This window comes from Vitis riparia, chromosome 4 (genome assembly GCF_004353265.1).
Source record: "Vitis riparia cultivar Riparia Gloire de Montpellier isolate 1030 chromosome 4, EGFV_Vit.rip_1.0, whole genome shotgun sequence".
Taxonomy (NCBI): Eukaryota; Viridiplantae; Streptophyta; class Magnoliopsida; order Vitales; family Vitaceae; genus Vitis; species Vitis riparia.
Genome location: NC_048434.1, coordinates 23,925,810 through 23,940,222, shown reverse-complemented (window position 1 = coordinate 23,940,222; position 14,413 = coordinate 23,925,810). Strand labels below are relative to the sequence as shown.

The window sequence follows — 14,413 nt, the reverse complement described above, 5'->3', positions numbered from 1 at the left end:
TAAAAATAAGTTAATTATTTTTATTTATTACTTAAAGTTGTTTTTGTTAGTATTTTTAAGTTAATCCAACCTATGGTAATCACCCTAAGAGGGGTGAATAGAGTGATGGTCTCTTTTCGCAAATTTAAACAAGTGAATGTAAGAGACAATTATATGCAAGTATATAATAATCAATATATAGACAATTGCATATAAATTAAAGAGTAGGGAAGAGAGAATGCAAACACAAGAGTTTATAGTGGTTCGATGCAACCCGGCCTACATCCACTCTCCTCTAGCTTCAATCCCGAGCTTGAGGTTCCACTAATTCAAGGCTTCCAAACCAAGCCTTTAAGCAATACAATTAGATTATGGTTCAAATTCACCCTCTTGGACTTTTGGCTCCAAGCACCCTCTACACTTCTCAAGAGATATCTTTCTCTTGAACAACTTCCTCTCAAGGATTTACAAATAAAAGATATCACAAAAATCCTAGCACAAGAACTTTAAGCTCAAATGATACAAGAAAAATTAGGATTGAATGGTGCACTAAAGATATGCAAGTTTTGAAATAATGGTGCACTCAAAAATAATCTTCCAAGGCTTAAATATAATCAATAAAGATTTGGGAATTTTAAGCTTTTTAAACAATGAAGTTTGGAGCATTTTTATAGAAGAGAAAAGTCAAACTAGCCGTTTGGGGGTTCGAGCGATCGAGTTAGGGGTCGACCGGTTGACTAGTCGTTAGCATTAAATGCTTGGCAGGTGATCGTTAACCTCAACCGGTCCATGACCGGACCTCGACCGAACCTTAACCGAGAAGAAAATCACCTCGATTGGGAAGAGAAGGGCACTGGGAGAGAGAGAAACTTCTTGGCCTCCCTCGACCGGTACTCGACTGGACGAGAACAACCGGTCGACCGGTTCCTCAACCGGTTGAACCAGCTGAACCATTTTTTGGCTCAACACCCAATCTTTTTCAACTTAAAACCTTTTAAAACAAGTTTGAAAGATATTTAATATAAGGTTTTAGTTGAAAACATGAAATCATTCAATTCTTAAGATATTTAAAACAATATTACCCTTGAATGATTTTGGTGCATAAATAAAGAATGAAATGCATGAAAGTCTTAGTGCACCAACAACCTTACAAAGAGATCTTATGAAGTTTGGGTCTTGAAAAACTCTTCTCTTTGAAGTGGTCTTCTTCTTCATGATTTCCTTGGCTTGATTTGTCTTTGTGATTGCCACTTTAGAAATCGTCTTGTCTAATCACACTTGAAATATGATCATTAGTTCTAAACCTTGTTTTGTTATCATCAAAATCAAGATTAACCAAACCTTGGTTTCACAGTTTTCAACTTTAAATCATACAATTTAATTATTTTACAAAATATGTTTAATTTACTTAATGACTTAAATTAAGTTATTAAGTTGGTTTACCAAACAACTGCTTAATGAAAATATTATTTCTTTTTAAAAAAACCAATTATTTTTAATTTTTCAAAACTTAAAAAAAATAACTTTGAATTTTTCGAAAGCACATGGAGATGAGTTTTGAAATTCTAGGCATATGAAAGAAAGTATTTACTAATTATTATATTCTTTACATTTAATGATCCCCACATGTCAAGCAATAATAAATGATGATAGAAAAGAATGAAATGGTTAGCACAAATAATATTTTGTAATAAAGTGACATAAAGATAAAAGATTATGTCATATAGTTTACAAAAAGGAACATGAATGCTCATAGATTTCATAGAATTAAGAAAGTTCCTGGTGGTAGTATTTTTGGAAACTTTTGACATCTGAATTATTAGTATGCAATTAGAGACTACAACCTTTAGGTATATGTTAAAAGAAGTTAATAGATTAGCTCATTTTGTGATTTGTGTTGGCCACAAGTTTATATACATTGACACTAGGTGGTGCTTTGTTTTTTTGCCGAAAAGAAAGAATCAAATATTTTAGTTTTTTCTATTAAGATAAAAATAATTTGTTAACATTAACTCATATAACTAAATTGAATTGGTTAACAACTCATATTTTAGTTTTTATGTTATATTATATTATATTATATTATATTATATTTAGTTTGTGAAATGGATAAAAAAAATAATATAAAATGTATATTATTTTTTCACGTTTAAAATAAAAATTATATCACATTCAAATATTTTTTATTTAAATAAAATAAAATTTTATTTATGTTTAACAATATTTATGATTAAAATATTTAAACTTTACAAATAAATTTTTTATTTTATGTTATTTAATATAAAAAATAATTTTTATATATCATATATTAATATCGTGAAACCAATGTTTGGTTGATCTTGGTTTTGATGATAATAAAACAAAGTTTATAACTAATAATTATATTTCAAGTGTGATTAGGTAAGACAATTTTCAAAATGGCAATCACAAAGACAAATCAAGTCAATGAGAAATCATGAAAAAGAAAATCACTTCAAAGAGAAGTGTTTTTCAAGACCCAAGCTTCATAAGATCTCTTTGTAAGGTTGTTGGTACGCTAGGATTTTCATGCATTACATTCTTTATTTATGCACCAAAATCATCCAAGAGTTATTTTGTTTTAAATATTTTAAAATCGGATGATTTCATGTTTTCAACTAAAATCTTGTATCAAATGTTTTCCAAACTTGTTTAAAAGGTTTTTAAGTTGAAAAAGTTGATTGTTGAGCCAAAAATGGCTCAACCAATTAAACCGAATAAGGAATCGATCGACCCCCAACTCAACTGGTTAAGGAGTGCAAAAAAAACTGTCTCTCTATTCCAGAACGGTTGTTCAACCAGTCAAGATTAAACAGGAACCGGTCGACCCCCACCTCAACGGGTCGAGGTCCGGTCAAGGGACGATCGAGGTCCAACGATCACCTACCAAACATTAAATGATAATGGCTAGTCAACCGGTCGACCCCTAGATCGACTGGTCAAATCCCCAACGGCTAGTTTGAATTTTTTCCTCTATAAAAATGTTTCACGATATTAACCTTCCTAAATCTTTCTTGAATATATTTGAGCCTTAGGAAAGTGTTTTTGAGTGCACAATTGTTCTAAAACTTGCACATCTTTAGTGTATCATTCAATTCTAGTTTTCTTGTATCATTTGAGTTTAAAGTTTTGTATTAGGATTTTATGAAATTATTTGTATATCTTTGAGAGGAAGAATCTAAGTGTGAGGTATCACTTAAGAATTCTCAATTGTGGGGTATCATTTGAGAGGTTGTTTAAGAGTGAGGTATCTCTTAAGAAATGTAAAGGGTGTTTGGAACCAAAAGTCCAAGAAGGTAGATTAAAACCATAATCCAATTGTATTGCTTGAAGGCTTGGTTTGGAAGCCTTGAATTTGTGGAACCTCAAACTTGGGATTGAAGTTAGAGGAAAATGGATGTAGGCTGAGTTGTGCCAAACTACTATAAAATCTTGTATTTTCATTCTCTATTCCCTACTCTTTTACTTTATATGCAATTGTATTTATATTGTTTTATTATATACTTGCATATAATTGTCTCTTACATTCATACTTTTTAAATTTGCAAAAAAAGATCATCACCTTTTTTACTCCCCTGATTACCTTAGATTGGATTAGCCTAATTTTTCTAACAAATATTATGTTATAAATATTTTTTTTTTAGTTTTTCTTTTTTAATTATAAATTTAATTTATAATAAAAAATTTATTTTATAAATTAATATGTTAAAAATAAAAATTTATTAAAATAAATAAATAATTTTTTGATACATGGGATATGTATATCTCATATCTTCTCATGGCTTAACATATCTCATATGAAATAGATGAAAAAAGAATGGTAGATAATATATTTCACCACTTATTATATTCTATATTTAGTTAAACATGATATAAGATAAGTAGATGGATAATTTATCTATCTCATCATTAATCAAATATAGGATATAATATACTATATTATATCTCATATTATATCCGATCAACCAAATGTAGCCTATATATAAATATTTGAAATGATAAAAGATATTTATATAAAAAAAAATAGGTTATTTTTTAAATAAAAATACGGAAAGGATTAGACAAATTGAGGGATGATTCCATATTTTTTAACCAATTAATTTTTTATTTAATCCGGGATGAATAGCTTTTACTTTTTTAAAAATAAAAAATACAATAATAACATTTTTTCTTTTATAAAATGTGAAAATGGCGGGAAGGTGTAAAAAATAGACATTTTAATATTTCTCATTTGACAATGTTTACTCTCTTTTTCAGTTTCAACTTTATAATCGATTTTGACAGTTGAGCATAACATTTGGGATATTATCAAAGGCTATTCTTCCATATTCTTATCGTACTTTCAACAAATCAACGCCATCCCTTTGGACTTCAAAGTTGAGAACATCAATCCAACCGTGAAATTGTGAGATATAACTGGAGGTCACGTTTCCCCGGTACACTTGCGTCGCAGGGGAGCCAGAGGATCAAGTAAAATAAAATAAGCCGACTTTTCCTTGTCCACAAGTTCAGGGCACGTCACGTGAACCGACCATCCATAATTCACGGTCTTAGGTAACGTGGGCTGTGGCCGCCGCAGCACATGCTGTTTGGCAACTATCAAAATGCACCCTTTTTTTTCCGAGAAAAGATTATTAATTTTTTCGTTTGTGAAGGCTTTTTCAAAGCCCAAAATTATTTCGATGCAAACCTCTCAAAATCTCATACAAATGTTTTAAATCTCACGTTTTTGTCAGATCGGTTTATATGTCTGAATTTTGTCTAATCAAATAATTAACTAACGCACCAAAATTTTCATAAAGTTGAAATTGACATATTTTAAAATTATTTTAAAATTTATTATATTTGATAAAAAAAAAAAAAAAATCTCTAATATTACTTGTACGTGACTCATGCACATGGTTCACACAATGGATTGAAATTGCATGTTAGTGGATAGAGAGAGAGAGGCACATGATTTAGTTCAACGTTGAACAAATATTTTGTCATTTCTCATACCATTTCTACTCCACCTTGGATGAGTTGTTGATCTTATGGACCGGATATTATTAATATTTTGACTTCTTTCGATTCTCTCATCAATTTCTATCCCATTGAATATAAAATATAATTGAAATTAATAAAAAAATTATATATATATATATATATATTTTAAATTATTTAATTTTTATAACATATTTAAAAAAAAAAAAAGAGTTTAAAATATCATATAAAAATGATTTATTAACTTAAATTTTATTTTTTTACTTCATTTTTCTTTATATTTTATTTTCTTCTCTTTTTTCTAGGATTGTAGCTTGGATAGATTGGTTGTGCGGATGGTTAGCTCAAACCCAACTCGAATTAAAAAAATAATTAATCCAAGTTCAATTCAATTCAATTTTTAACTCGAAGTACTTAATTTAAACTCAATTCAATCTTATTTTTCTAAATTTTGGTTAAATTCAGGTAGATTAGATTAATTTAATCACATGATTCAAAATTCATTTATAATGGTTTTTAAAAAAAATTATGTATGTATAAAATAAAAAATTATATGATATAATTATAGTTTGATATTTTTCTTTTAATCTAAAAGAAAAATAAATATTATTATACAAGATAATAAACATAACAAATATTATAAAAATATTAAATTGAGTTAAAGTTATGTTCAAGTTATTTGAATCTTGATCAAAGTCCAATCCAAATTTAATTTGGATTAAAATTTTTTAATTCAAACTCAACCCGAGTATTAAAAATATATTTACCTAAACTCATTCAATCCCATCCAACCCATTCAAAATGCACCTCTAATTTTTCCTCAAATTTCCTAAAAATCAAAGCATGGTGCGAGGGATTCCATCCATTATTATATTTAAATAATTCAATAGAATGAGAAAATAAACCAAGATCTTAGATTTTTCTCCTATGTGCTACTCTCTTCATTTTCATTCTGCTGTGGCAAATGCACCTCAATATCAATAGAGAAAATGACACGTTTAATTTTTACTTATTTATTTATTTATTTTAATTTCCATTGTTTTTTCTAATGAGGTGCATGAGTGGTTCAGTATGACGCCAAGGATTACGACCCCCTCGTTACAACGTGCATCATTACGGCAGCATATGATGTATTTCTTTCATATTTTTGGGTTTTTGTCCCCCAATCACCACCCCCATATAATTTTATATTTTTATTTGAATGGTTAACATTAACATATGGCTCACCATAATCGTCTTATTAGGTTTTAATTTCATTCACTTTCTTCCAATATTTTAGTTAAATACATTTAGAGTGCGTTTGTTACTGATTATAAAAAGTATTTTTAATCTTTTTAATATTTAAAAAATTTATGTCATATTTGATGTCCTTTGATATTTTTTATAAAATAACAAAATATGATAAAATCACTTTCCTTTATATATCTTTTTCTTTCTTTAATATTTTCTAGGAACCAAACATATAACCTTAGGCTATATTTGGTTCTTTGAAAATTTGAGGGAAAATGCAAGATAAATAAAATACAAAGGAAAAATAGAAGGGAAAAAAAGTAAAGGAAAATAAAAAAATAAATAAAAAGTCAATAAATTATTTTTATTTATTAGTTTAAACTCATTTTACTTATTTTAATTTATGGATATAAAAATTAAATAATTTAAAAATACATAAGTTTTTAACTAGTTTTAATTATATTTGATTTTCTTCGATATTTTTCATAGAAAACCAAACATAAGAAAACCATTTTTCTTTACATTTTTTTTCTTTCTTTGATATTTTTTAGGAACCAAACATAATTTTAATGGTTTTGTTATTCAATAATAATTTTGTTATTCAATAGAATACATTAAATTATTGATGATTGGAAGATAAGAATTAAGAGTAATGAGACATGCCAAACAATGCTCATCTCAAATGGTAGGTTTGCCACGTAAATAAATAGAAAATGAAATGAAATTCTCATTCTCTATTCCCATCCGCTTAAATTTTCAATTTATAATTCTATTTATAATAAATAATCATTATATATTAATAAATGAAAAATAAAATGAATTTTTTTGCCTCATATTCCACGTGTGTTCTAACTTCCAAGCATAAATTAATATGATCAAAGAAAGGGTTAAAGAGAAATAATGTAAAAGGTAAAATTGAAACTAATTTTTTTAAAATCATATCTTATTATTAAAATAAAGAGAATAATATCTATTTAAGCAATATTTGAAATAATATTAAATTTATAGCCATTTTTTTAAAAATATTTTATTATTAAGAATAAGGATAATTACGTGTTTTAGAATTTTTTTTTTGATGAAATAAAAATGGTTTTTTTTTTTAAATATTGTACTTTTTGGAAAAATATGAGTCCTTTTAGTCCCAATAAATTACATTGGGATAGTTTAAAGTTTTATTTAAACACTTATAAAAATCAGGGTTAGCGACAATAAAGGATCGAAAAGGTTTTCCTACGAAGGTTGACGCATCTTATTCGGCATCGAATTGGGAGTCCCATTAAATTGGATCTAATGTTGGACATTTTGATTCATACCTCTCATCGAATGCTATTGTGTTATAGGATTGTAACAAGTCAGATTGAGTTAATGGTTAACCGATAATCAAATTTCTAATTTGAGGCATTCAACATAAACCAAACTAATATAACTATAATTTGATATTTTTCTAAAAAGAAATTAAATATTATTATATAGGATATTGTACCTTGTAAATTTAAATCGGGATTTAGGTTATACTTTGATTATCCAAATCTTAACCTGAGTCCAATCCATATTAACTCAAATTGAAAAATATTAATCCAAAACTAATTCAACTATTAAAAATGATTACTCAAACCGGTTCAAACATTGATTTGAATTCAAATCGAGTCCATCCAATTCACCTTGAAATTGTTTTCTATTGTTGTAGTGTTCTTATTTTTTTCAAACATACAAATAATGAATTTATATTTATTTATTTTCATATGTTAAAAATATTTATAAAATTATAGATATATTTTTAATTTAAAACTAATAATTTAAAACAAAAATAGTATTTAATATATTTAAAAATATATCAAAAAATCAAAATGCATTACCAATAAAAAATTTATAACAATCAAATATTTAATTAGTTAAGAATTGGGTAGATAGATAATAATTAAGATTTTTAATTATATTTAATTAAATAAATTGAGAAGTTTAGTTTGTTTTCAAGACAAGAGTCACCTGAAATTTTCAAGATGAATTTGGTTTTATCCGTAAGAAGTCATATTTGAGTTAAAGATTTGAAAAAAATAAAATATTATGAATTAAATAATATTCCTAATTCTTAGTCATCTGCCTTTCTAATCCAGCGGCAGACACTTCATCATCGTATGTAATCAGATTCCAACGGACGGCCAGAATTGAAAGGTAGTGTGTGACGAAACACGGGAATATTACCCATGCAGCAAGTTGATGGGCATCCTCCACGATTCGCATTCCCAATAAATGCAACGAGTGGGCAGAAACATGCAGAGGAAGGAGGGAGGTGCACAAACGACGTCGTTTCAAGATCTTAAAACGACGCCGTTGCGAGATCTTCCTTCTGGAACTGAGAACAGCCGGATGGAATTGGTAGGAGAATCAGAAGAATCAGGCGGCGGCAGCGGCGGTGATGGCCGGTCTGTGGTGGTTGTGGGAGTGAAGCTGGATCAGCGGAGTAAAGAGTTGCTGACGTGGGCTCTTGTCAAGGTGGCGCAGTCCGGCGATCGAGTCGTCGCCGTTCATGTGCTCACCGACGCAGCTGCTGTCACTATGACTGGTGAGTTTGACCAGCAATTTTGAGTTTGGTTTTGTAAATAAATTCGGTGAAATTTGAGGGTTTTGCGATCATTTCTTTTTTCTCTGTGGTTTTGCAGGGGGGAAATCGTCCCTTCTCTCTCTTTTCGATACATTTAAAACCCTTCTCGCTGCATACGAAGGTTTCTGCAACTTGAAACAGGTTCAATTCGCTCTTCTCTGCCTCAACTCTCTGTTTGGTTCGTCAGAAAACGTGCGAAAACGAAAAATAAAATATGGTTTTCGTCTGGGCTTTTCTGGGAAACCAAATAGAGGGTAAAGCTTATTGTTTGTTTGTTGGTTTGTTCTTCTTTTCCCTGTGTAATTGGTTACTGAAGTGGGTGAATTGTTTAGGTTGAACTTAAGCTTAAGGTGTGTAGAGGGTCATCAGTTCCAAAAATTCTAGTCCGGGAAGCAAAATCGCATGCCAATGTGAAGGTTATCGTGGGAATTTCTAGGACTAATCACACAATCTGGCGGTCCCCAGCATGGGTTGCTAAGTATTGTGCGAGAAAACTATCTAGTAATTTCCCGGTTTTTGCTGTTGACAACGGGAAAATTGTTTTCCAGAGAAGAGCAACTGCCAAGACTACCGATTATTCTCGAGGTTGGAATTGTTTACTCCTACATGTTTTCTTTAGAAGATGGATGAATTTTGGAGCAAGAATGATGCTAATTTAATTTTATGTTTTTTTTGTGGTTAAATCTGTCCAGTGGTAGTGTTGAATCAAGATAGTGGATCTTACTTACAGAAGGCCCGTTCGCTTTGTGGGAGGAATACCCTCATAAGGAGTTTCTTGAGTTGTTCGCCCTACTCAGTGTTGCCAGAAAAGGATTGTAGCCAAGTAATGGAAGAGTTGTCTGATGAGGATGAGAGCATTGAAGACAATTCATTTGCTTTGGTTCCAATTGATCCAATGGAGTCTGTTTCATGTTCAAATTCTGTTGTGGTGCATGACTTTCCTGAGTTAAAACCTGTGAGGCTGAGCCTTCGCCGGATATTTTTACGAAACCGGCAATCCTCAGAGAAATCTTCTTTAAGAAAGATGCCTTTATCTCAATGGGTACTGAGATTACCTAGCTGCCATAATTCGGCAGTGGTCTATCCTGATAAAAAACATAGCAGCTCCGATTCTGATCAGGATGAAGATCATAGTGCCAACTTGGATGGGGAGAAAGGTGCAATTTTGCTGCTTGGGTCTGATGCGGGCTTTACTCCTGAGTTGCCTAATGGATCCGCAAAGAGCCTTCCTAAAGAGTTGGAGGGTCTTCATGAAAAGTATTCATCCACCTGTAGATTGTTTACCTACCAGGAACTTTTGTTGGCAACGTCTAACTTCAGGCCAGGTTTGATTTTCTTGCTCAATTGGTTTTGTTTACTTATTTATTTATTTATTTTTATGCCAAATTAAATTTGAGTATTTTTCTAAAAATTCAAGAAATTTCAACTTTCAGAAAACATGGTTGGAAAAGGTGGCAATAGTCAGGTGTATAAAGGTTGTCTTCCAGATGACAGGGAACTGGCAGTAAAAATTTTGAAGCAATCTGGGGATGTGTTGAAGGAGTTTGTGCTGGAAATTGAAATCATTACTACTTTACATCACAAGAACATAATCTCTCTGTTTGGGTTTTGCTTTGAGGACAACAATCTACTCTTGGTTTATGACTTTCTATCAAGAGGAAGCCTAGAAGAGAACCTTCATGGTAACAATTAGTCAATTATTCTACTTAAAGATTTGATCAAGATTGATGATTTCTCTGGTTCATGTTTCTCTTGTTGGTGTTTTCATAAATCAGGAAAGAAGAAGGATCCAATGACATTTGGTTGGGGAGAGAGATATAGGGTGGCTCTAGGTGTAGCTGAGGCACTGGACTATCTACACAATGGCTGTGGTCAACCTGTGATCCACAGGGATGTCAAATCTTCAAATATCCTTCTCTCAGATGATTTTGAGCCACAGGTGCTGTATTTTAAATGTTCCTTCCTTAAGTATTTGGAGCTTCCTATGCTCAGTACTATTTGTTTGATTCTTCAGCTGTCAGATTTTGGACTTGCGGCATGGGCTAATACTGCTTCCCATAAAAATTGCCCTGATGTTGCGGGAACTTTTGGGTGTGTAACTTTGTTCTCTAGCTACTATATTTGTGATTGATTGCTAGATTTAGTTGGTGACGGTTCCATCTGTTGCAGATACTTGGCTCCAGAATACTTCATGTATGGGAAGGTGAATGACAAAATTGATGTCTATGCGTTTGGTGTTGTACTCCTTGAGCTTCTTTCAGGTAGAAAGCCAATTAGCTCAGAATATCCAAAGGGCCAGGAGAGCCTAGTTATGTGGGTGAGTATCCCGTACATTGCTGCAACAGATTTGAGATTCTTGAGTTGCTCTAGAGAAATATGTGTGGGAGCTTGGGAGTTAATGGGGTAAATATCGTAAATAAATCTTCAAAACACAAGCAAAGAAAAAACTCAATTTTTTTCCTTAAGAGTAGAAGCTGCTTACATTGTCATTCTAAATTTCTTTTTTCGAAACAATTCTTGAATTTTCTGAATTATTCTTTATATTACTTAACAGTTTGACATTTTCTAGTTGGGTATGATACTAGTGTGTTAATAATTTTTTTTTTTTTTTACAAAATGGAGTACTTACTTTTTAAAGTGAATTTGAAAGTGTTCCCTTATAGTACTTTCTTTTTGAAGTCACATCTTCATTTGGGCTAATAAGGGCGTTGCTGATTCAGGCAAAGCCAATTTTAAGAAGCGGGAAGATTTCCAAGTTGTTAGATCCAGATTTGGACAGTAACTATGATGATCCGCAGATTGAGAGAATGGTTTTGGCTGCTACACTTTGCCTCCGACGTGCACCTAGATTTCGGCCTCAAATTGGTCTCGTAAGAAATTGCTTGTTCCATTTATTCATCCCCTCAGACACTCATATATATATATATATATATATATATATATTATATTATATATACATATATAGCTTTTACATGCATCTGAACTTCAATCATTGTCTTGTAATTCAGGTTTTGAAGCTCCTCCTAGGTGACATGGAAATTATCCAGTGGGCAAAGCAACAAGTTAGTGCAATGGAAGGACAAGAAGTGGAAGGGGAATCTTTTCCTTCTAATATTCAATCCCATCTTAACCTTGCTTTGCTAGATTTGGAGGATGATTCACTTTCTATTAGCAGCACTGAGCAAAGCATCTCATTAGAGGATTATTTGCAAGGGAGATGGAGCCGCTCATCAAGCTTTGCCTAACCAGACTTCCAGTGAAATTCAACCATCATCCAAGTGACGAAATGGTTTCGGTTTGCATGATTCTTTGTATATTCCTTACTTTTAGTTTGTCTTTCTACCTTTTTGTATGTTGTTGGTTGTTTCTGATTTTTGTTAGGTTTCTTAAACCTGGGTCTTGGAAGAGAGGGTGTTTGCAAGAGGGTTTGCCCTCCTCCTTGCCAAAGTAGTTGTTTATCATTCCATGTTCCATGGAAGTGGTTTTTGTTGTCAAACTTGTGTCTGAGTAGCTGAAATTCTATAACAGAGTAGTCTGTAGACATGAGCATTATGAACTCATTGCTCTCCATCAACTCTTAACCCAAATATGATGAATTTAACTGCAGTAGATCGACCTTTCTTTGGATTAAACAGCAGCATCTGTTATCTCCGATTCCATCTTGTGACTGCACTTTGATGCTATATCTATCTATGCTCATAAGTCGATCAGTAGCTTAGCTTTCCTTGTGCTCTCTTTGTAGAAGTAGCTGGTTGAGATCCTTATGTTTCAGTATTTCATATAGTTCAAGTTGGATGAATATCATGTTGTAATAGAAACTATGGAAGGGGTTGGTGAAATTATCTGGTTTTATGTGCCTAATAGATGCATGAAGTTATGTACTGTGATGTGTGGAGCATAAGATTAATGGATTTTGTGATGCAGGAAAAAGAAAAAATACCATTTCTCACATTACATGGGTAACCATATGACCAAATAGTTATGATAGATTATTTCATACAAAAGTAGATGATTCACGTTGATTAAAGTCTTTTGGTTTGATGATGAGTTCTTTAATTTATGCTGGCCCTTTTTGGTTGTTTTCTCTACTTTAGAATAGATCTTAAATGGTAAAAAAGAGAGAAAAAGAGAAAGAAACATCAAGGCCATGTTTTGTTCATGACAAGAGTTCCAATTAAGAAACATTCAAGTCCAGCACTTAAACACTCTCAAGATGCACATGAGCACTCCATACTATTTTTTTTTTTTTTTTTTTGTGGTGGCCAATCTTTTCACTTGATGAGCTTTGAATCTTCAAAGGCCAAGGAACTCTTAGGGAAGTATTTAAAACTGGTTTAAAAATGTTTGGAATAAAATTGCTAACTTATATTCAACTAAGCTAGCTCATATTTCACTAACAATATCTCCCTTCTGATAAGACAATGATCACAAATAAATCCCCTCCCTCCCAAATATTCTCAACCAAAGTTTATAAATCAACCATACTCTCAATCCTAACTAAATATGTTAAAACCTATCAACGAAGAGAAAAAATGTTTTCCAATCTATGTTGCAAATGCCTTGGAAAACTGTGATCTACACACACCTAACCATCACTACTAATGAAAAGTAATGTGTACAAAAAAGTATAAAAACTGAGAAAATAAAGGTTATGTTTAATTAAGAAAAACACCTAAAAGAGGGGGAGAGGGGGTGTGAATTGGGTTTTTTAAATTCTTTTCAATCACAACAAGTTCAAGTACAATATAAACAAAATAAAGAGATAGAGTTAGAGAATTCAAACTCGGGTTTTATAGTGGTTCGACACTTCCTTACCTACGTTCACTCTCCTTAATCTCCTAACCGAGTGAGGGTTCCATTAACTTGAAGTTTCAACCAAACTTTCAATCTTCTTACACTTGGATTCCGGCTCCAATGAACTCTTACACAATCTCTTCAAGATTCAAACCTCTTGAAGGCTTCAACACTTGGTTTTTACAAGAATGAATCCCTCAACCTAGCTTAAGGATAGCTCAAATACAAGACAAAATTAGGATGACACACAAGAGTGTGCTAAAGGTTATGTAAGTGATGATTTAATGCACTAAGAAAGAAATGAAAGCTTTTTGGTCAAGAACAGGTAGGTAGACAATTGATTGCAAGTGTTCTCTTGTCAATAAATGAAGTGGAGCTCTCAATTTATAAGTTTCTAAGCTCGGGAGCCAAAAAAAGCAAAAGATAACATTGACCGGTCGAGTTAGGGGGTCGATCAGTTCACTAGCTGTTGGAGCATTTAATGCTTGACAAGTTATCGTTGCCTCGACCGGTACTCAACTGGTCCTCGACCATACCTCGACCGGGAAAAGAAGACTACTGGGAGAGAGAGAAGATTTTGGGTATCCCTCGACCGGACCTCGATTGGACAAGGGCAACCGGTCGACCGGTTCCCCAACCGGTTGAGCCGGTTCGCTATAGCCTCAACCAGTTGAGCCTTTTGGTCCCGAAAACCTATCTTTTTCAATTCCTTTCTTTTCTAACACTTAGGCAAGGTCTTTAGGTGAATTATTATGTCAATTTTAAAACATTTTGCCTAAGGTACATTTGTTAAAACTCGAGTTTAAA

General features: G+C 31.9%; 1 protein-coding gene across 1 annotated transcript; it reads left to right on the top strand.

Moving 5' to 3' along the window:
- The first annotated feature begins 8,472 nt into the window (after positions 1 to 8,472).
- On the top strand, positions 8,473 to 12,444 carry LOC117913122 (probable receptor-like protein kinase At3g17420). Its single transcript, XM_034828049.1, has 10 exons — positions 8,473 to 8,773; positions 8,871 to 8,953; positions 9,145 to 9,397; positions 9,505 to 10,137; positions 10,246 to 10,494; positions 10,588 to 10,751; positions 10,827 to 10,903; positions 10,982 to 11,129; positions 11,533 to 11,682; positions 11,821 to 12,444. The coding sequence occupies exons 1-10, from the start codon at positions 8,482 to 8,484 to the stop codon at positions 12,055 to 12,057; spliced, it is 2,286 nt and encodes a 761-aa protein (XP_034683940.1). The 5' UTR covers positions 8,473 to 8,481; the 3' UTR covers positions 12,058 to 12,444.
- Positions 12,445 to 14,413: the final 1,969 nt, after the last annotated feature.